The sequence below is a fragment of the Falco punctatus genome (assembly GCF_963210335.1).
Source record: "Falco punctatus genome assembly, chromosome: 14".
Taxonomy (NCBI): domain Eukaryota; kingdom Metazoa; phylum Chordata; class Aves; order Falconiformes; family Falconidae; genus Falco; species Falco punctatus.
Genome location: NC_137594.1, coordinates 22,866,185 through 22,889,278, shown reverse-complemented (window position 1 = coordinate 22,889,278; position 23,094 = coordinate 22,866,185). Strand labels below are relative to the sequence as shown.

Below are 23,094 nucleotides of genomic sequence, written 5' to 3'. Positions count from 1 at the left end.
GTCAGGAGGCGCAGAGCACCTTGCAAAGCCCTTGGCCAAGAGGCAGGCTTTGGGAAATGGTTCTGTAAAGCCACCTGCGCTGGGCTTGCAGTTGCTTGCCTGCAGAGTATCTGTGTGTTAGTTGTGGAAGGCTCAGGAGTGCTGCCTTTGAACAACCCCTACATCCCTGATGCTGCACGATCCACAGGGACTGTGGGTAACCCAGTGAACTGGGATGCGGGTCTTCCTGATGGGGAGTTGGTTTGTATAATTCTCTTGCTTTGAATCTGTTCTTCCCTGGGGTAAGTCTGACTTGAGTGACTTCACTTCTGATTCAAAGGAGTACAGTTGTAGCCAAGCCGTAAGCACTAGGGCCACGTGAGCTGTTGGTGGCTGAAATGCTGTGTGCCACGTAGCCCTTTCTTGGAAAATGAACAGTTTCCTGCTGTCTGGCAGTCATTTTGGAATGTGCCACGTGATTGGACTGTCAGAAAATAAACAAACAGCTGACGTGTCTCTTGGTTTATTGGCACTTGTGTTATAAATGAAATGCTAATTTTTCTGCTGGGCAGCGTTGCCACTTAGTTACTCTTGCTGCTTCTGATTTGCACGTTTCTGTTTTGTGGCTCCAGTTGTACAGCGTGGGTGTTCTCGTGCCAGCCCATGTTCCCGCGTGTCCTTGCGTTATGGTCTGACAGTCTCGGCTGAACCATTGTGACACTGACTGGCAGATAAACAACAGACAGAAACACTTGCATTTGTGTGTCCTTCAGGCTTATTAATAGTTTATTGTAAAGGAAGAAGGAAGTAAGAAGCATATAAAACCAGCACAGCTTATTCTGTTTTGCCCTCTTGCTCTTTTCACTGTAGCCATACATTATTTTCAGGCAATGCCAGCTCAGTCTGTGAGGTTTGTGAAATTCATTACTGGTGCTCGGTGGAGACTGAATTAATGCTCATTGATTAATATGAAATACGACAGGACAGTGAGTTACTGCATTACTGAAATGAAGTCCTTCACAATTCAGCGCAGCCCTGTTAGATGCTTTGTAGCACCCAGAAGCTATTCCAAGTATACTTTCCAGATGGCTCGTGTGGGGAGGAAAGGGGCAGAAGACCAAGGCAAATGGCCCGGTGCCAAACGAACCTGGAGCTAAGCGACTCATTTCAGAGTGCTGCGAACCGGCAGCTGAGGGGGGCAGGCGCAGGGGCACCCCCTTCTCCTGCGACTGGATCTTCATCCTCCAGTCCCTCCTCTCTTGTCACGGCCCCTATTTTTCAGCCTTTGATATCAGGGTTTCAGCGGGAGCTTTCCCTGCTTGGCTTGCCGTGTGACCTCATGCTACAAGGATCTTTTCTGTGCAAGTTGGCTGCTGCAAGGAATTCAGTGCAGGATTTGGGATGGGTTATGCAGGAAATCTGACATCTGAGTGTGGTGTTGTGGGCAGCTAAGGTTGATATCGCTGTGGCAGTATTACCTTTAGCCCCTGAGTTTGCAGAGAGCCTGAAACAACATCAGAGATGAGCAGCTGCTTCAGTTCCAGCGGGTGCCAGTTCAGATGCCAGTGGCAATACCTGGAAGGCCAGAGCTTGTAACTTACTGCTTGTCAAAGGGGAGTGAGAGAAGGGGAACCATCGTACAACTGTCTGTGTCATCCTTGCAATGGAGAGGGGAGTTGTATGAAGGATGAAGTCATGTTTTCATGAAAATCTGTAGCCTGAAGCTGTGTCTAAACACAAGAAACTTTAGAGCATAGATGGGTTGCAGCCCCTCTGTCATCCAGGAATGTTTATTTAGAAACGTGGTCTTAAACAGTCTGCTAAGGGTTTGCAGTTGCGAAGCAGAACAAGATTTTGAACTGGTCTCAACAGTTGCCCAGGCTGTAAGCAAGCGTGTAGCAGAGGTAGTGTCCCGGTAGCGCGAGGCAGTGCTGCAGTGGAGACTGCAACCCGTTCCCCACCCAGGCGGGCAATTCAGCTTTCAAAAGCTTAAGGGACCATGGGTCCACAGCGACACAAGCAGCCAGCTTCTGCCTAGCACCCCTCCTGCCTTGGCTTTCCCCCTGTTTGGGCTGACGCTGCATTCAGCCTGGTGCAAGGTCCCACTTTGGTGGGGTGGTAGAGTGTGGCTGAAGGGTCAGCCCGCTCTGAAGTGCTGAGTCAAGCCTTGCACGGGATGCCATGTCCCACGGTGTCCCTGGAGAGGGGGCTTGGGACATGGTGTGCGTCTGCATGAATGGCGAGAGGCAGCTTTCTCTCCCAAGGTCGTGGTTGTCTCTGTGAAACCAAATCCTTGCTGCTTTAGCCTTGCCTTCAGGTCCCTGGAGAAAGAATTCCCTTTCCTTGTGCGTTGCTGTGCAGGTGGTCCCTGTGCCCCTCACCAGCAAGGGAGCTGGGAAGGCTGCCAGTGCTTGCTTTAGGGGGAGGGGGGGATTTATTTCTTGGGCTCTTAATTACCTTGCTGTCATCCATTTGCTCCTTAGCAATGACAACGACTTGACAATTACTTCCTTTTACTTCCCTCAAATACCTCCAATTGTTGAAGTTCCTTTTTTTTTTTTATCTCCCTGCTGATCTGAACTTGCATCCTCCTCTGTCTACCTGGCATCCGGAAGAGAGAGATAAGTAAATATGCATGCCAAGACTGACTAAGGCAGGTAGCTTTCAATTGGATTTGCCTTTGTTACAGTAGTGTGGCCGAAGTAACAACAACAGCAAAAGCAAATGGCACTCTCCATTTGCTAATGCAGTTTCTGAGCATCTGAACAGTCTGGGAGGTGAAGTACCCAGGAGATAATGGGTGCTTTAAAGTCATATGGGCTGCCCATAGCTTTTATTTTAGAGGGCTTGGGCTGCACGATTGAGTACAAAATTGCTAATTGAGAAAGACTTGCTGAAGATGAAACCCTTGCCTGAAATATGATGTTAAATCCTGCAGGTTGCTTGCTGCAGTTCCCTTGCTAGTATTTTACCTTCCAAATAGGAGAAGCAAAAGCCCTTGTGCAGTTTGTAGGGTGACTGTTTGAGATGTCTAGAAAAAAAGATCCTTCTTTATTCTTTGTGCCTTGGAGGGGGCAGCATCTGTTTTGGCAACCTTAGCGGTGGGCGAGGCGCTGGGTGGTGGGTGAGGCGCTGGGTGTCAGCTGTTGTGTTGGAGCACTGGGTCCGTGTCTGTGCCTGGGCTGGCTGCCTTAGGGCCCTTCCAGGCTTGGAGGGGACAGGGATGGGAGCAGGAAATCCCAACCGTGGAGGAATCTGGATCAGTTCTGCTGAAGGGAGTTAGCTGCTGTGTGTGGTTCCTAAATCAAAGCGCTTGCTGCTTCAACAATTACAAGAATATCAAATGAGTTAAAAGCACCGGGGCAAAAATCAGGGCAGCGAGTGACTGATGAGAAGCAGAGCTTTGATCAGCTCATCGGTAAGAGCCTGCTGGGGGTAATGGCTCCTGGCCCTGGGGCAGCAGTTTCCCCGCTGATTTCAGTGGGGGCAAGGTGGTACTTGCAGCGCAGCCAGCGGTGCCCACCATCCATCTGGAGTCTGATCTGCTCATCCCTACAGTAAAATGCTTTTGGTAATTTGATTTGCCTTCCTGCTGCTAAACGCCAGGCAGCCGGGATGGGGGGGATTGCCTGGCTCTTTTCTGAACGAGCCAGTGGCTGGGACTGCACAGCCAGCTTTGCTCTGGTGGGGTGTCTGAGTGTCCCCCGTGTGCAGCTCCCGATGCCGCCTGCCTGGGGTGGGTGTGCTAACCAGGCACCCCGTCACTTACTCCTCTAGAACAGACTTTACGGAGGGGTTCGATTAAGGCATCAGCCAAAGCTGTGTCTGTGTCCCCTGGGGCTGGGGTGAGATGTAAAGGGAAACTGAGATTAGGCAGAGCTCTCTTGAATTGTAGTGCAGAGCTGCCATAGGCTGCTGAGGGCAGCGGTGGAATTGTTAGTGCTTTGAAGTACCTGTGAAACATCTGGAGGGACACTTTGGGTGCAGAGCTAAGCCGGTTCTGGTGTGGGGAGATGGATCAGATGGCTTTTGAAGGGTGCGTGTCCCCAGCCTTGGCCCTGTAAGGCTGTGGGAGGGGGTGAGAAATACAGCTGTACCCTACACTGGCCTGGCATCGCAGCAATTACCGTGTCCAGCTTGTGAAGTATTTCCGCAGCGACTGACCGTTGCTCACGTATGTGGTGAAGTCCTTTTGAAAACATACCTGAGCATCCCCTGCCGAGCTTCGAGGTCGCCGCGTTGCTGGCGTTGGAGTTAGTGCTGTGGCACAGCTGGGTTCTCAGTGGCGCTTCCAATAGTCTGCGGTGGCGATTGAAGCAGGTTCCATTAGTGCTGTGATCCCTTGCGTGAAGCGACTCTGTTTTGGTGCCTTGGAATCAAAGCATCAGATAATTGTGGTGCTGCCAGCTTGCTGCGAAAGCGGGTGAATCAGCGGGCTTGTTTCTTCTTTGCAAGTTAACAACCCTGTGCAAGTCATGCTACTGGAATGAAAGGTCATGAAGGTAAAATGTACTATTATTACATTATTGAACGCTACTGCAACAGTCCTAGAAAACAGCAGTTTTTCTTCTGCCGTGGGGATGGTGCTAAATGCGTTGTGCTGAGATTGTTTCTTTCCCTGCAGGATTATTTCCACGAGCTCATCTGCCTCACAGAAAGGGAGAAGTTTGTTGTGCCGATCCGAGCTATAGGTGCCCGAGCTATCCTGGACTTCCCTGACCAGCTGAACTTCTCAGCCTGTCCTGTGAAGTACAGCACCCAGAAAACGCTGCTGGTTCGCAACGTTGGTAATCGGGAGGCCCGCTACTGCATCAGCACACAGAGGTAGGGAGCTCATCTTTTTTTGTGCAAAACACTGTGGCGTGATAATATAGTTGGGAAACAGTGACAAAAAGGAACCGGAGCACCTGAGCTGCCGTGCTGCTGCCATGGCTGGAAATGGGCAGGGCACGTGGGTTTTGCTGTTGGTTATAGTGTTTTAAGCATGATGCAACATCTGATGAAACTCTGCAAGCTGCAGAGTGGAGTTTTATAGCGCAAAGGTGTCTTCAGTGCAGAGTCATGCAAGATTGATTCTGTTAGATTGCAAGAGCAAATGTAGGAAGGCAGCTTGACTGCCCTTGGGCTGTCTAAGATCCTGCGGGGCAGACAACAGCTCTAGGAGCTCGGTTCCTGCAGACCAAGGGCAGTGTTAAGAAATGGGCAAGCTCTGAGCTGGTGGAAGGGACATTTAAGAATTTATCAGCAGCTTTGTCTAGAGCAGCAAGTGCAATCAGAGATTGTAGATCAAAGCAATTGGTATTGAGACCCTGAGAGAAACAGGGTGTGGTCCAGAACCTGGTTTTCCAGTAGGTTTGATCTGGTCCCTGGGATCCAATATTCTTCAGCAGAATGAGCTTGTAAGTGGAGACGAGCTGGCAGCGGCTTCAAAGCTGCACTACAGCCCCAAAGAGGAATGCCTTACAGCGGGGGCACAGGCCAAAGGTGCAGCAAATACCTGGTGCGTGCGTTGAGAGCCTTTTGTAGAGCTTTCTCTCTCTCAGATCTCCTGGAAAGTGCCCTAGCATTTTGTAGTAGCTACCGGCAACCTCCTTGATCTTCAGTACCTTCTGAAATGGGTATGTAGCCCTGTTGGCCAAATATACGCGTTCCTTGGGAGGCCACAAGCACGTGGTATTTGGGCAGTCTCCTGGTCAAGTGCGTGACGTGTGCGGCGTTGTGGACAGCCTGCACTGTTCCTGTTGGTCTCAGAAGACAGTCACTGGTTTTCCAGTTTGCTGAACTGGAGAGGGTAGTGCCATTTTTACACTGCACCTGCAAGGAAACCAGTTCAGCTGGCTGGTAGTTAGCTCAGAGTTGCTTGGTCTCAGAGGTCTTGGTGCAGGAGCTGAGGTCCAGAACACAGCAAAGACTGTCTGCCTTAGTGCACCTGAGTTGCTTCAGTTTCTTCCCCAGGAAAACAGGGGTCAAGAGAAGGCTCTTTCCTCTTCTTGCTGGGAAACGTGAGGGTCCAAGAGGCTCCTACCAAAGCCTGGCAAGGCTATGGAAGCAGGCTTCCAGGATGCTATTCAAGCAGGCTGCTGCTTTTCACTGTGGAAATACGTAGGCAGGACCTTATAAATCCCTGTACAGCTTCCCTCTGGGATTTCCAGATCTAGTCGTCACCGCCAAAACAGATACCCAGTCGTGTCTGGCGTCTCTTGGCAACATCCTTGCCAACTGTTCTGTTGAGTGATACAGCGTGTGTTGAATCCTGCTTGATACGGATTTTATGCTGAACTTCAGCAATTAAATTTTTCAGTCCTGATTTGCAACAGAGAGATGGGAAGTGTTACAAAAGCTTTATTTCATACGACACACAAAAAAGTAGAATTCTGAATAACTGGATTGTGTGTGTGCAGAGATCAAAAGCTGGTAAGATTTCCCATGTCAGCTGAAGGCATCAGTCATCTCTTTCATTTCATTATGAATTTTTGAAAGCCAGTTTGAAATTTCAAACTGATTATTTAAATCTTTGAGTATAAGCAGTGTTTTATTCTAATGAAGTCGCCTCCACTTTCATTCAGATTTCTTTTTAAATACTCTGAAGTTCCTGTGTTTCTGCTCTTTTTATTTTTTGCTTTAAGTGTTCAGCAAAATGTCATAATGAATTCTTCATTGGGAACTTTCTTAGAGGTTGAGTTCCTCCAGTGCCTGTCTGTCTACCATCTGCTTGCATATATGCACAAATGTATAGGAAATATGAGAAATTTGGGGACTATGTGAAATGGAATTGGGCTGATTGAGAAGAGAAACTCAGAATAACTTTGGAAGGGACCTCTGGAGATCATCTGAGCAAACACGGCAAACAAAGCAAGACCAGTGTCAGAGTTCGATCGGGTGTGCACACCACACGAGAAGTAAGATCGGGTAATACCAGCCTTGCTCTGTCCTCCTCCAGGCTGTGCAAAGCCCTTTATCCCAGCATCTCCCTGTATGTCCTGTGCTGCAGCCCCTAAGCTCCCTTTCCGTAGAAAGGCTTTTGTGCCCACCAGCCTGTACTGCCAGGGATTCTTCCACCCCAAATACAGGTGTTTGCATTTCCCATCCCTCGGCTGCATGCAGTTCTGCTGTGTCCCAGTGAATGGCAGCCCAGCCCTCCAGTATCTGGACTGTAGTGCCCCAAGCTTGTATCCCCCACTCAGAATCCGAGTGTTCCCCCCTCTTGACCAGGTCAGCACGTCCCCTTGCAGCCTGAGAGCAGAACCCCCATGTTCTTTCTCGCTGTGTGATGAGGCCATGGTGTGCCAGGAGCGGTTCTTCCAGCCAGTGCTGGGGACTGCACTGTGTGACAGTGGGTTCCCTGCTGCTTGTGCTGTGAGCAGTTGCCCAGGTACCTGCCCCGAGGTCCCAGGTGAGCTCAGTGGCTCCAGCAACCCCAGCAGAAAAGAAGTGGCCTCCCAGCTGGTGTGACAAGTAGGCTGGAGAGTCAGAGCAGTACTAGTATAAATATAGAAAGTCTCTTCCTGTCATTCTCATTGTTAAGGCTGGATAACGAGTTTCTTCTCCATGGCATTCGGGGAGATAAATGTCATTCCAGTACATTTCAGTTGAAAATGGCGCCTGGAAGCAGATCTCAGCGCAGCACTGCCTTTTCCTGATGTTACAGACCTTGTGCTATGCTGTGCTATGAGGTCAGAGAGGATCCGTCTGAGAAGATACATTAAGGAATGTCCCACCAGGCTCTGAAAGCTCAGGCAATGATGCTACAAGGTGCAGTGCTAGGAGCCCCCTGTAGTACCCATATACGACATCGAGGTGTGGGATTGGAGAGTTACCACAGGATGTACAAGGACAGGACAACAGAGCCGAGGTGCAGGGAAAGAGGGAAAGAGAGAGCTTGTGAGATGCTGCTGACTCTGTGCGGGATGTTTCCAGTACAGAGGTGGTGTCTTGGATGCTTTGACCTAACAGACTGTGTTTACTGGAATGGTTATGGTGCTTGACTTTGGCTTTTATACCATTACTAAAAAATAATGTATGCCAAGATTAAATGACCTTTAGTTTTTTTCCTGCAATAGGCCTTAGCTGACAGATGGGGCAATGCTATCACTGGTAATTTTACTGTCTGTCTGGGGGTTGGAGGCAACTTGTAATGAAATAAATTCTCAGAAACTCAAATGATTTTATAATGCAAATTAAGGCACCAGTGGACTAAAAAGTTCTTGGATTGTAGAAGAGAAGCATACTGTGGGACTTGAAGTTATGTTGCAGCCTCCTCGCACACTGCACTGACTAAACTTATGGTTGCAGGAGAGAAGGCAGAGTGATAGTAGGAGAGCCTGGGCCACAGAACTGTCAGCTTTGTTCACTTGTCAGTTGTGTTTCTGACTTGTCAGGAGTATTTTGCCGGTGGTATCCTCATGGGACTTAACTTTTGCCCAGCTGTCAGGATGGGGAGCTGATGCCTGGTGAAGGCAAGCAAGATGTAAATGCCAGAACAGATCCCTATGAAATTTCTTACTAGTCTGGTGTTGCTCCCTTTCTGCAGGGCAGTAACGGGCAAGATCTCAGCAGGTTCTGGCGGGAAGGTCTCCCTCAGGCTGGGGCAGCTAGATGAGTTTATACAAGCTGGGGATTGCAAGGCACCGTTGGGAGATCTGGACCTGTGTCAGTTTAGATGTTGTACAACAAAGCAAACGTACAAATGGACATAGTTAAAAAGGATGTCAGAAGAGAAGCTGTTAAAAAACCTCCAAACCTTATCTTTCCTGTTTTTTCAGGAGCAGTAGTGATTCACTAACAGGGTAGATCTAACAGGACAAGAATTATCCTAAAGAACAGCTCACAATTAATGGAGAGAAGGCCAGAGTTTAGCCTGCCAGCTTCATCTCTTGGCAGTGGTTTTCATGTGGCTATTAGTGTGTCAGAGACGTTGCCTTAGCATCTCTTATCTGTAGGCTGCAGGGAACAGCTTAGTGATGTGGACTGAAATTCAGAGTCCAGTTTAAGCATGGAGCTTACATCCCTCTGGGTCTTGGAGAACCAGGTCTATGTGAGAGATACCAAGCTCCTGCGACAGCAGGAACCAAGTTGTCCCGTGGGTACAACGTGGGGTGGGAGGCAGGAGGTGCGGTTTCTGACTTGTGCTCTGTTTCTCAGTCCTGAGAATGAGTCCTGACCTTGGTGTGATCCTCTTCTTCTGATAATTTGAAGATAGGAAGATACCTTTTTTCTTGGCTGTCCCCTGAAGTCATCCTCGGGAGTGTTATTCCCATCCCAGCTATCTGAGGGCAGGGGTATGCAGACAAGGGGATGGGATGGGAGGTGGTGCTGAAGTGTGGCCCTTAACCAGCAGCTTTTCTGTTCTGCCCATGTTTCTGGGGGGGGAAAACAAAAGAAAGAAAAAAAAAAAAAAAAGGTGGGGGGAATTTTTCTGTGCCTTTCCCCCAGCAGGCAGTGATGCCAGCCAAGCACCAGCAGAGCCCTGCCCAGCATAACCAGGCACAACCCCCAGTGCAGGTGCAGGGCCATGTAGAACAATCCAGTTCTGAGGCTGGTGGCACCTTGGCTTTCCTCCTCCCTCCCAGGTGTCTCAGGTCCAGCACGTAAACATTGCAGGCCCAGTGCTTCCCCATTAGTCACTGGTGATGTTCTTGCTGTTGTCATGGGAGCAGGTCAGGCCCCTAATTGCAGCAATATCTCCTTAATGAGCAGGAACTCCAGCAATTTCATCAGCTGTCACTGCTTCCATGAATGAAGCTCAGCTTGCACATGGCTCCAGTTTTTCTCGTTATTTTTGTGTGCTGCATTCCCTAATTACTGGGAAACTCTCTGGAAGGTGTTTTTGAGGTGACAAATTGACCACCAGCAAAGCACTAAAGCCAATAACTTTTTTTTCTAAGTGAGGCTGTACAGGAGCCACAAAGCCCAGCTGCTGTTGTGCAGGAGCATGTTGCATCTGACTTTTCCCTAAGCGGTAAAGAATTGAATTATGTGTCAGCCGAGAGCTGTTTACCTGGCCACAAATTATAATTGCTCGTGTTAAATCCAAAGTACACCAATACCTTTTCATAATTATTTCCAACACATTGCACAGAATTCCTCCAGCGGGCCAAGCAAACAGTTACCAAGCCTGGATTACAACCCGGAGCCCCAGATTGCATTGCTTGTGAATACACCAAAAACCTCCTGTTAAACTTGCCTCGATATGCTCCTGTTGATGGTGCTTCATTTAGCTAGAGATTTAATTGTTCAGGCTGTAAATGGGTACTCCTTTTGTGTCTTGTTTCCTTGTTTCTGTATCACTCTAATGTGCCTTTGCACTCCTACAGATTTTTCTTTGCTTAGAGCAGCTTTCACTGAAACGCTGATAAAATGTGCCCTTTCTTAGGCAAAACCAGGATGCTTTCAAGGTAAAAAAAAAGAAAAAAAGAGAGTTGAATTCTGCAAGTTAAACTCCAGTTATTCTCTGGTCTTCAAGAAGAAATTCTCTTCTCCCTGTCTGATTTCCAGGCTGCAATCTCACTGGGACAGGCATTGCCTTGACATTTGTATCTCATGAGGTGTATAGGTGGCAGGAAAAGACGGATTCTTGAGGAAGTCCGTGTCAAGCTGTGCATGCAAATAACCCTCACCATCTCCGTGCTCCTCAAAAACCCTCCTCCGATCGTATCGCTAGCAGTCAGACTCTTGAGCCTTGCTGCAGAGAACTGGATGCAGGGTATGGGGGAGATGAGGTCATTCTATAGCATAGGATGTTCTGAGGGCTGGAGCTCTTCAGGAGTCGAGTCGGTGGCTCAGTCTCTGATGCTGTCTGTTCTCTTTTTCTTCTGCTGACTGTGGTTTGTTTGCTTCTCGCTTGCGCAGGTGAGCTGAAGTGAGCGAGACAGCCAAAGGAACATAGTCCCCAAATCTCCCACAATAATCCTGATGTGCCTCTCCATGTTGCAGCCCTTTCTCTGTCGATCCCTCTGCTGGGACCCTTGGGATTGGTGATGCCGTGCAAGTAACAGTGGACTTCCACCCACAGAAGACGGGTGATTATTCCAGACCCCTGACAGTACACTACGACACAGGTAAGTGCTGGACACTGCATGGTGCCCACGCTCTGCGTCCTTCAAAACAGAGCCCATTCAAAGCAGAAGACTGTTAAACTTGCTTTGCAGATTCCTTCTAAACCCTTTTCTTTCAAAACCTCTGCATGTTTTGGTGCTTCAAGTGAGCAGGTTAGGGGCAAAGGCTGAGTGTGCCCTTGTTCTGTGTGGCTGTGTGCTGGTCTCTCCCTGGGGGACGCTGGTGTCAGCACGGTGCTCTCCACCCAGCACCCCCCATGACTGTCATCTACCATCATTCCCTGTTGTCTGAGCCACCTTCATTCCCTCTCCAGGTGTACCTCCCCTGTCCCAGCTTTGCTTCAAAGGAAAGTGACAAATAATCGGTGTTTAGGGGGTCTTTTAAAGTGGATCCCCTCAAGCAGGAATGAGTTTTTTTGGAATCCTGTTTTGCTGGGAGTTGCTGAGTTGGAGGCAGGAGGAACAGTGATTCTCCATTACGGTGTGCATATGCACGTGTGAAGCTTTATTCCTCGACAGCGCTATGTTTAAAGCGTACGTGGGAATGTGTGCCTCTCAGACTGGCTCCAATGCCCGCTGTCTCTTACACATCTGTCCCCTGTACTGCTTCTCCGTTTTTGTTGCTACAGACCCTTTTTCTTTGTTTTTGCCCTCTACCCACCTACATCCCACAGCTCACGACATCAGGACTAACGCAGCCAGGACTTGAGGGCTCTTGGGGTTTGGCAGTAAGAGCTCGCTGCCTCCTGAGATGGGTATAAAATTTATATTAGGGTAGGAGACAGAAACACTGTCAGCTTGAAGCGTTACTCAAGAGTAAGTGGGAAAAATCTTTAGAAGAAGGTGTGACGATAAAATGCTTCTGTCAGCCTTGGCTCAGCAGGGGTATGTTGTGGTGCCCAACAAGACGCTTTCCCTGCTGCGTGAATGCATTTGGCGTGTGTTTGCTCTCACCTGAGAGGGAGGTTTATTTTGTCCCTGTTCCTCAGGTTGGTCCTGGGAAGCGTGATGTCCTAACCGAGGTGGTACTGTGTGCTGCTTTAGCCCGGCAAAGAGCATTTTAGTTGTCTTGAGTTTGTAGAAGTTACAAAGGCACCTGTATCTTCCAAACGCTTCTGTAGCCTTATGGCTTATTGCAGTTTTGTCTTAATATTTTTCAGTTAATGACATATTCACAGAGAATGGTTTATGCTCGCTCAGAGAAGTTTATTGGTTTGGGTAACAGTTTCTTGAAAGAATTACTGAAATGTCAGCTAGGGAAGCACAACAATTGCCCTATTTGTATGCCTATAGAGAATCTATAGGCTAAAACTCAGAGGGCTAGATTTTTCTCTGGGACAGGTGAGTAGTTACACTAGAGATCAGGGCTGTAGGGTTTATACTTTGTGACGGAACAGAGTGAGTGAATAATCAGGGCCAGGATCTTCGTGGCTTGCTTTGAAAAACCTGAGTCTTGTTCCTACTGAAACGACTGGTTCCTCCGTGGTTAATCTTTGCAAAAGTGATTTGTGTGGCTGGGCCACGGAGATCAAGCCATCTGCTGGTGATCTCCCAGGAACATGTGCAGCTCCCTGGGAGACGAACCCAGGATTTCATTCTTGCCTGCCAGTACAACGCTGCAGTTTTTTTTTTAAATAAACTACGAACTGGGGAGGAGAGCAAGGGGATAATTAAGGGATTCTCTCTAGCTTTGAAGCCTACAAATAAGTAAAAGGCTGCTGAGATTAATTGCTAAAGTGAAACGGAAACACGTAATCAATCAGTCTTAAAAGCTGCTTCTCGCAGGGGTAGTGCAGAGCAGCAGGCAACGTTAGCTGAGCTCGTGTGGCAAGCCCTGGCTGATGTGTCCGGCACTACAGCAGGCTCCCTGTGACTCACCTAAAAAGAGCAGCTGGGTCGCTCTTTTGGAGTCACCCACAGACTGTTTATTGTGGAACAGAAGCGCTAAGAGCAAAAGAGCAGTTTGAGGTGTTGGGAGGCATTTTCCTGGCTTTGCTGTGTATCAGTATTGACTTGCTCGCAGGCAGCAGTAGTTCTCAATGGAACACACCGTTGTTAGAGTGACTTACGCAGGATCAGGTGCATGTTGCGTTACTTTGAGTTTTGCTGAGGCTAGGTCAGATCTGCCCCTAGCCTTGCTTAAGCAGGCATGGTTCTCTTGCATGTGAATAAGGCTGTTTCCCCCTTTTTTCCCCTTGCGTATGGTTTGCTTGATTTAAGTGGTATGTCCTTTAGACTGGTTAGGAGTACAGGTACTGTCCCCTGGATAGACTGTGTGTGCTGGTGTCCTGTTGCTACAAACGTGATGGATGAGTGTGGAGCAAATGTCTTTGCTGCTATGAGCATAACGATTTACAAGGAAAACTTGTCCTTCAGTGCTTTACATGCCTAAACTCCTCCATTTCCCCTATGTATGTGTGTGTGGGTGTGAAAAATCCCAGCTCATACTGAAATGGGCATGACTTGGGCTGTTGTGGGCCCCAGCACATCCCTGTCCAGCACCTTAACATCAGATTATGGTACTGGAAGGGGTTTCTGAAGCTGTCGTACAGGTTTGGAAAACGTTTCAGTGCCACTGAAAGTTCTGTCGGTCACTTGGCCCTTCCCAGGTGATGTTTAGCCCACCCTGCATGGACTGTGTGGATGTGGGAAAACAAGTTTATGGAGGTAAGCCCTAATCTGAACCAAGTCAGTATTCATAAAGTTTAGATATTCTTTCAGCTGTCAAGCCGTGCTCAAGTGAGATGATGGCCAAGCTGCTTGTCCTGAGTGCTGCTGTTTGTACACCAAACCCAGTTTGCTGCACTAATAACATTTATTGCAACCTGCCAGCAATACAGCAGCTCAGTGTGGGAAGGTGAGCTTTGCTCAGGAGCACGTGGCTGAGGAGATGCATGACGGGTTCCCAGAGCTGTGCCGGAGGTGCAAAACAAATTCACTGGTCCGACAGCATCCAGAAACAATTCCGTCTACGGCAGGTGCTCCATGGAGGTAGAGGAGGCTGCCAGAGACAGGAGGTGCCGGAGAGATGCTTGGAGTTGTGGGAGGAGAATCACTTCTCTGCTTGGAGCTCCCTAAATCCTGACTCCCGTTAGACTCCTGTCTCCAAAGAGTACCTAGTATAATATGATGGGTGGCCTTCAAGGTGCAGGACCGGATTTTGTGCCTGTATGTAGGTGCCTGTGTTGCCCACTGGCCCTTGTGGTGAGGTGCTACAACACACTTCTAGCCCAGGGGATCTGTGGTGCGGCACTGAAATTCCTCTGTGCAGTTTTTCCCCATTGGTTGCTGCATCCCTTGGGATCTCTCTGTCAGCACAGGAGCCTTCAGTAATTAGCAAAGCACCACTGAGCTTGTGCATGGCTGACAGACGCTATATATTGAGATGCTTTTCTTGCTGTCAGTAATAAAAGTAATTATGCAAATGGCTTGCTTTCAGTAACTGTGAGTCTAATGCAGAAGCAAAAGCCTGGGGGCAGGATCTCACCCTCTTTGAGGGGGGAGATCAGAGCCTGTACCCACAGGAGAATTTTAGGAGACAGCATAGCCAAGAGGAGGCAGCCCTCAAGCAGGAATGGCTGTTCCATTACTCTTGTGTCTCCTTTTGGTGCAGAGCCCCAGAAAGCGTTTCCCCAGAAGAGGTAACATGTGGCTCAGGAGTAGTTCTCCGTGGTTTTATTCCCACTGGAAGCCTCTGGCCTTGTGCTAAAAGCCTGCTGAGGAACCATCTGGGTGTTTGGCAGATGAATACTGTGTTTTCCCTCAGCTTCCTCCACAACTTAGGGGAGGGCTGACAGCTGCTGAGCAGGAGCTGTGCTAAAGGAAATCTCGACTTGTTTGCTGTGGATGGCAGACCCAGGCTCAGAGCATCCTTTGTGGTTCTGCACACCCAGGGCACAGATGGGGGAGCTCAGCCTTGGCTCCTCAATTGCTTATTTCAAGAACAGGTAGTAGATGTGAGCAGGGTCTGCTTTTGGCTCTGTAGTTGTCATGGGATTGAGTTTTCCAGCGCTGGCTTAGTTACTGTCCCCATAGGAAGTGGATGAAGTCATGTCTCCCCTGCTGAGCCCTGGGAGCAAAACTTGCTCTCTGCCAGATTCAGGTTATTCCTGTATGGCAGGAGAGAGCAGCTAAATGGGCTTCTTCAGTGCAGCGTGCTGGGAGCTGGAGATGATGTGGAGCAGAGCTTGCCTTGCCCTGGGTCAGGAGGGGCTCTGGCTGCTTGTTCCCCTGCCCCTGAGCTTTGCTGCCTGGCCCTGACAGCAGGGGGTCCCCAGCACCGTTTCCTCCCCATTGCTGCTTGCTAGGTGTGGGGCAAATGCCATCAGCCTCGTAGAATCATAGAATGATTGAGGCTGGAAAAGACCTTGAAGATGACCAAGTCCAACTTACCCCCAGATTGCCAAACCCACCCCTAAACCGTGTCCCGAAGCACCGCATCTGGGTGTCTGTTCAACACCTCCAGGGGTGCTGATTCCAGCCTGCAGCATGGAGAAGCAAGCCCTGCCGAGTTGTCTCCTCCCCGGCAGGGTCCCGCCAGCCCCCCAGTCCCAAAGGCTGGCCAGCAGCCGCTGCTTAGGCTGCCTGCACTCGGGGGGCTGCTGCAGGGGGGTTTGGTACCGAGCAGTGGAGAGCTCCTGGGATGTGTGGTTTGGGTTGGTCAGCAAGCGTGATGAGCTGGCCTCGAGCTTCCCCTTCCTCTAAGCCAGCACCTACACTTGCAGGATAGATAAGATTTCCTTAGGGCAACGTAAGCCTAAAAAATCATAACAAAAAAGACATAATTGCTGAGTAGATCTGGAAGAACTGGCTGGGGATCATTGTGTTTAGTGTGGCGGCAATGCTCAGGGTGGCAGAGGATATCAGAAGAGGATCTGGGTCTTCTGCCCTATGCAGGGTGCCCGGAGCCACTGCCCTGAGGTGCCTCTGCCCTTCTCCGTCTAACCACAGGCAGCTTCTCTGTGCTGCAGCAGCCTCTAGAGCGGTGGGTGATAACCGCCAGCTTGAGAAAGCTTTCATCACAAAAGGGGGGAAACAAGGCATGAGATCGCAGGAACCATCAAGGCCTATTGAACCATGATTAATTAGGGAGCTGCTGTGGAGCTCTTCAGTCACGTGTGGCACAACAGTGAGTTGATGTGATGTGTCAGAGCCCTTTGGTGAAGATGATGGGCAACTACAGAACTGGGTGTGCTCGGCTGGCAGCAGGGCAAGCACGGCCTGTGCATCTCTGCCACGGTGGGAAACTGTAGTAGGGGCTGCATCGTGTTGCAAATGGGCTGAGGGCAACTGTCAGCGGTGCTGGTGACTGCTCAGCTCCTGCACGCATCAGCACGGGGTTGCCAGCCGGGAATGTTGATGTGTTGGGATGCTGAATCCCTTTCTTCAGCTGAAATTGCTGCTGACCTTAGCTGAATCAGCTTACTTTGGTAAATGAGGCACCTCCGTGAGGGCTTGGCGGTGTGTTAGTGGCCACTGTACGCACGCAGGAGCTTGTTAAATCCCAGCCCTACGTGTTTCTTGATGTTTGAGGCTGAGCAAGTAACGGCAGCACGGATGTGCCATCAGTTCTGCGCATCTCAGCTACTCACAAGGGTAAAACATTACCTCGCTGTGATACTCATCTGTGGTTTTGTGCAGACTTTGGAGAAGACAACCACCTCTGCATGCCTCTCTTCTCTTTCCTTTAAGAACCCCCTTTCTGCCGAGGGTCTTGTCATCTTGCCAGGCTGGCACTGCAATCAATAGCTTCCAGGAACTTGTTTGACAACAAAATGAAAATCCTATTGATGTAGCCTCTAGAGCAAGCCTTTTTCTTTCTCTTTTTTTCTCTGCAAACCCACTGATGGATGTGGATAGGCAGCAGGGTTTAGCTGAGGTTCAGCCCTTGCTGTGTTGCGCTTCACGTTCCTGAGATCCCTCAGGTTGCTGAGCCCTCGCGGTTTGTACTGACTCCAGCCGGAGCGGAGGAGGCTCAGGACTTGCCTGAGCAAACCCTCTGCCTCGCTGCATCTTGACCTGAGCTGTGCCTGTGTCGTGCAGCATACCAGGGTGGGAATGCCAAAACCGTTTCTGGTTTTAACCTTGGTCTGGTGTGAGTGTTCACAGGGGCTCTGATGTTGCAGTGGTGTTGGGTTACTATCGAGCTATATTCACGGCAACAGCCCCATAGCTTCTGGTGGCCACCGCTGTGTGCCACTGCTGGTCAGGTCTGTAGCTCGTCATCGCCGTGCAACTCCCTGTTCCCTCAACACCAGGCAGGCTTGTAGTGGCTTCTTAGCAGTGCGAAGAGGTGGGGAAAACCTTCTGCTTCCCTAAGCAGCAGCCTCTCTTGGCTCCAAAGCTTTGCTGCAGTGCACAAACTGATGCCAGTATTTTCATTTGTGTTTAGTGCTAGCAGATGCCGAGAAAACGTGAGTTTTTAAAGATCTTTCCTGTGTTACCCAAAGGTGTAAGCCAGGCTCTGACGCTGTGGTTATTACAAGAGGCTGCTTTAGCTTTTCCTTGGACTATCAGGCATTTAAGAACTTTGCAAAGGGATTTTTCTTTCTGCTTGTCTCAGGTCACGAGCGCGTGTTGTGCTTTTCTTCCTTCGCTTGTGAGAATTCCCAGCGGGATTGGCTGGTTCCTGTGGGATGTTTATGTTCTTGTGTGTCTGCTTCAAAGCAAGTGCAGGGAGGCACGTATTGTGGGCAAAAAAATGTGTAAATAGGAGTTTGTGCAATTATATGTTGACTTTGCATCTTAATCGTAGCAGCGCTGCAATGGACCAAGGATTGGTTACTAATACTTGATACAACTAATTGGTTATGTAGGCTTTTATATTTCAAATCATTTCGATTGATGGGTGAGTATGATTGGTCTCCAAAGTGTTCCTTTATGTCAGATCAGCTAACAGGTAACAACTGTTTTCTGTCTTTGTTCCCCTTTTCCACAAATGCTTGTGATAATGATTTTTTTTGTATACTGTTTTAGAGAAGGTTGTTATATTTCTTGCAAACAGAGTATGGCCTTTGCCCCCTCTCTAGGGCCTGGTGTTTCAAGACAGATGGTCTGTCACTTTGAGGGTAGATGAAGGGGAATTAAGTTTGTGCTTAATTTGCTTGAGTATTTTTTTAATGGCTTTATATCTCCAAAACTATGTAACACCCCTTCTGACAAAAGTGCTGCTAAAGCAACCCATGGAGTTGAGTGCATGAGCGCAGACTGGGGCGTGGGTGCTAGGAGGGTCGTTTGGAGGTCAAAAGTCTCCTTTTGGCTGTTTTGTTCATCCCCAGAAGCAGACTTCCATGTGACGCTGCATACCCCATTCTTAGCCTGTGAAAGATTTCTGGAAGAATGTAGTTTTCATCTCTTGCAGGGCATCCTGGACTTGAGCTTGTCTCTTCTATCATCAATGGAAATCACTAACATGTTCTTAAGTGCCATTAACTCTGGATGCATTTCAGGGCAGAACAGACCATTCGTTAGTCTCCTTACCTTGTGGATCCATCAACGTCTGCTGACAAGCAGAAGAGTAGCTTGAAGGGTGATTGATTAATGAAGTGGTGTATTGAGCATGTCTTTGTCAGGCAATCCGAATGAAGGTTTCTGCCCTATTTTTCCCTGTGGGTCAAAAGGGATATTTCAGCTGGTCAGGTACCCCAGCGTATCATGACTGTAGTGGCAGTAATGATTAAAAATAGCCCACGGCATCCTGGATCTGTGGCAGTGCTGTCTTTCATCATCCAAGAGTTTCATTGTCCTTTCAGTCCATTCTGCGAGGCACCTTCACGCTGGGCAGCACAAAGCCTCTGCGCTGGCTCCCAGGTGTTCCTATGCTGGAGTATTTCACCCTGTAACAAGCCCTTCCTAAGCACGGTGCGTAGGAGGTAGCGGGGAATACTTTGGGTGCTCCGTTACAGGGGGATGCACAACAAGGAGCCTGGTGGACAGCAAGGTGACTCCTAAGTGCAGGAGAGCCGTCTGAAGAGCCTGCGACCTGTCCTGTAGACGCTGTGGCTGCTTGTTGCTCTCCATCTCCCTTTTCCTCCCCATCTGTTGTCTCACGGTGGCTTGTGATGCCTTTGGGGTAGCAGATCCTTTCCTTGCGATGAGCTGTGTGGGCTCAGAGGGGGCTTTGCTGGGGACTGCTGGCCGGTGACAGCATGAATTGTGGCAGCAGGGATGATTAGGGTGCTCTGAGCTTTGTTGTAGGCTGGGCAATGGTTCTGTAGAAACACCCGTGTTGGCAACAGTTATTTTGTGGTGAGGTTTATAAAGAAGCTGCTCCTAGGGCTGGAGTAACTAACGCGATGGTTTTAATAATGTCTGAAGGTAGCTCATGAGCACTGCCTCAGAGAAACTCTTAAAAATGACTGTCACTGCCCTGTGTTTTGCCCTAGCGCTGGAAATACCAGTGCTGGGACTGGCAGATGGCCTTTGTCAGAGACCCAGCACACCTCGTAGGTGATGCCATTAGCTTCCTGCCAGCAAAACAGCTCAGAGCAGCACCCCTGACTCTGATCGAGGTAGCTCTATGGGAGGTGCAGCAAAAGGCATGTGGTGGGGAGGGCTGGATCCAGCCGCGAGGGACTCCTCTCGCTTTCCAGAGGTGGCTTAGCCTGGTGAAGTGGTACCAGCAGACCTTTGCATGCTGGTTGAAAAACCAGAATATGCTGGCGGTGGTGAGGCAGTTGGGTATCACGATAGTAGCAGGAGCCAAAGAATTACTTAGAGGGTCGATGTGGAGGTACAGTGACACCCTTCTGAGTGAAGAGCTCTGCTTTCGTTGCTTGCTTGTATGTTCAGTGACAAAGCAGCAGGACCTGTGTCTTTTAGAAGAGATGAGAGCCAGGCATAGTTTGCTGACAAACTGGGCAAATCAAATTAAACTTGCTTTCCACGCTACCCAAATATTCCAAAATTGACTGTCATGTGCTCCTAAAAAGATTTAAAATCCAAATTCAGCAAGGAGGGAGTTACAGGGATAGAGGAAGACTCTTTTGGTGGAGACAAAGTGCAGCAGAGTGCTGTTTTGTTTCTCTTCAGTCTAATCGATCTGGCTACCAGCTTCCTAATATTTAGAGCAGTAATCAATGGAGGAAGGTACTGGCTGTTGAATGCTAGGAACGCATTCTTCATAAAACCTGAAATTGGTTTGGGAATCTTGTTCAAAGGTTTGCTTATCCATTCATTGATCTATACTTTCAGGCAAAAAAAAATTGTCTTTCTATTTAAGAACAACTTGTACTGCTTTGAAAAGCATTCCCTCTTGCACCAGGATGATCATGTAGCGTTAGAAGAATTTGGAAAGATGTTTTAGCTCTTCTGTAAATTTCCTCTCCTCCTGCAGAACAGGCTCCACAGAGGATGACCCAGTGCTGGATTTCTTCCTTTTAGATAGTGAAAAGTTACCACGATGTGCTAAGATGCCAGTGTCCATAGCCATGCAGACGGACGCTGGAATAACACATGATGGTGTTCCTGCTGTCTCATAGAGTGTCATTCAGGAGTGCACAGCCCAAAGCATCTGCCCTACTGCTGTCTAAAAAGCCTCTTGTTTTAATTTCAAGTTCAGATGTTGCCTTGTTCAGGTTGCAGAGTGAGCTGTGTCCTGCTGTCTGTAGGAAATGGATCAAAAGCATGTAAGAACGAGAGAACTGACAGCCTGTAATGAGATGGCGTGTGTAAATAATGACAGGGCAGGTACATCTAGGTTTAGTAAATGTTGTTTTCATGGCAGCAAAGCATCCCAAACCACAGACCCATGGACATTACCCTGTCAAGTGAAATACCTAGTGCTACATTGCTGTTACAGTAGAGAGATTGGGGTTTTTTTCCCCAAACTTATATACTAACCAACCAAGAGTCTTAATGAAATGTCACATCTCATTTGGCACCCAGGACATGAAGCCTGCAGCTGCCCTGGGCCAACCCTGACAGCTCCGCTCTGTGTCAGTTTATCTGCCTGGCAGAAAGATGCGCTGCTCCCTCTTGACTCGCTGGCATCTGTGCGCGCTCGTCTGTGCCAGGAGATTTGTGGGTTTAGACAGTCAGCACGATGCCAGATCCTTCTCTCTGTGGTAGAAGGTGCTCCAGCAAAGCCCTCCAGCCTTCAGAAGCATCCTCAGTGCCTGCAGCCAGGAGCATGAGTGTGTCTGTGTCCCCGGTTCCTCTCCAGGAGAGCAGCAGTAGGGGATGCTTAGCAAAGCGTGTAGAAGCAGGCAGTGCATGTGCTTTCTGCCTCGTGGGCCCTGGAGTTAGCATTTTTCTGTGCTAGAGGCTTTATTCTCATCTTTGTTTAATCACTTCTGATGGTTTTACCTTCCAAGCCTTTGTCCAGTTGCTTTGTGGGTTTGTAGCTATGAGCTTCTGTAGGCTCCCATGGCAGTACGTTCCAAAGGAAGGAATATTCCTTGGGAAAGTGCTGGTACTACACTTCTGTAATTTCTGACTAATACTATTTCAGGCCCTTGGGTTCCTGTTTTACGACAAATGGTGACAAATTTTTCCTTCTTCGGATTTTCCCAGGCCGTTTGTGCTTTTACAAACCTGCCTATCTCTTGTGTGATTTCTAGGTTGAGGAATCCTGTTCAGTCTTCATATAGAAGCTGCTCTGTACTTTGGAGAAGGGCAGAAAGAACAATTAAATTTCAAAGGCTTCAGCTTGGCTTTGAAGATCAGAACTATACCCATTATTTCAAGACCCATGTGACCATGGGTTTAGACAGTGAGACCATGATAGTTTTCGTGGAGTTTATTTTGCCGTAGTTAGTTGTCCCGTAGAGCATTAGGTCATGTTTCCATGAACCGGAGTTGTGCATGCTCGAAGCACTGTGCATGTCTCCCAGTTCTTGGGTCCTGCTTCCCCTGCTTGCCATCGTATGCCGAAGGTTCAGCGGAGGGGGAAGGCAAGGTTTATAAAGCACGCCTGCCTCTGTAACGCTTCTGAACCTCGGTTATTTTTGTACGCTGAGTTGTCTGTTATAGAAAGCAGGCTGTCCAGTCATTGGAGATGTTGCTGTTTCTCGCAACATAACTCATGTCTGGCCACGAATCCCTCCCACTCCTCTGCTCCCTTGAGAGCAAAGAAGTTGAGGTTATACAGGCACGAAGGCTGAACTCTCCATGTGTGGAGATGAAGGAATGGCTGCAGAGATCTGTTTGAAGGGTGATTCATTCCCCAACCTCCCTCCAAGAGAGGGGGCTCTCTTTCTCCTGGCACGACTGTGATTCGCCGCATTGTGTCTGGCTTAGGGTTTAAGGAGTCCACCCAGAAGGCAGCCAGCTCTCCCCCGTGCTGTTGCGTGGCAGCCTTGGAAAGGCAGGTCCATCCCCTGGCTGCCTTGCTGTAACCCGTGCAGTGAGGAGAAGGCTCTGCCTCGGCAGGGGGATGCTCTCCAGGGCTGGCCGGGTCGCTGCCCTTCTCAGCTGGGGCTGGCTCTGAGGCTTTAAACACGCTCCACAGAAGTGCCATTTCGACGGAGAATGTCTCGTGTTTGGGGTTTGCTTCTCACCTGGGAGACCCTCACCTGCAACAGGCAGAGTAGGCTCGGTGCTCAAGTTTGAGCTTAGTTGACTCCCGGGAGTTGCTTGGTTGGGAAGAATGAAGGTTTGGAAGCTCTGGCAGTGAGGGACGCTTTGGTGGGGGTCTCTTCTGGAGGGTGAAGGGCTGGCAGGTGCTCCAGCAAGACTCCAGGCGTTAATCGGCTGCTGTGCGCAGCCAGGGGCTCTCTCCTCTTCAGCTTGGGCCGAGGCGGAAAGCAAAGGTGTGCTCGCTCGGGTTGTGGGACAGCTTGGGAATACTCGGTGTAGACTTACACGCTCGGGCATAGGCACCGACAGGCTCCAGGCAGAAGAAATGGACTTGCAGGGCTGTGATGGGCAGGTTGGTGTGGGCCGTGCCCCACCGGTCTCGTTCCGACCTATCTTCACAGACACACAGCAAGTGAGGGCACTGCTGCTCCAACACGGTGAAGTTCTCATCTGCGTCCCATCCTGCTGTGGGCTGTCACTTTGCCTGTTTCTCTTCACCTCCCTCTTCTGCCTGCATGCCCCAGGCACCTTGGTATGTTGGCAA

The 23,094-nt window shown here is 49.3% G+C and overlaps 1 protein-coding gene across 1 annotated transcript in view; it reads left to right on the top strand.

Moving 5' to 3' along the window:
• The window catches only part of LOC308072974 (hydrocephalus-inducing protein homolog), a 135,533-nt gene that overhangs the window by 32,123 nt on the left and 80,316 nt on the right, over nucleotides 1–23,094 (top strand). The window contains exons 7-8 of the mRNA XM_080410617.1: nucleotides 4,604–4,803; nucleotides 10,912–11,036. Coding sequence (XP_080266743.1) covers nucleotides 4,604–4,803; nucleotides 10,912–11,036 — 325 coding nt within the window. The remainder of the gene's footprint in view (nucleotides 1–4,603; nucleotides 4,804–10,911; nucleotides 11,037–23,094) is intronic.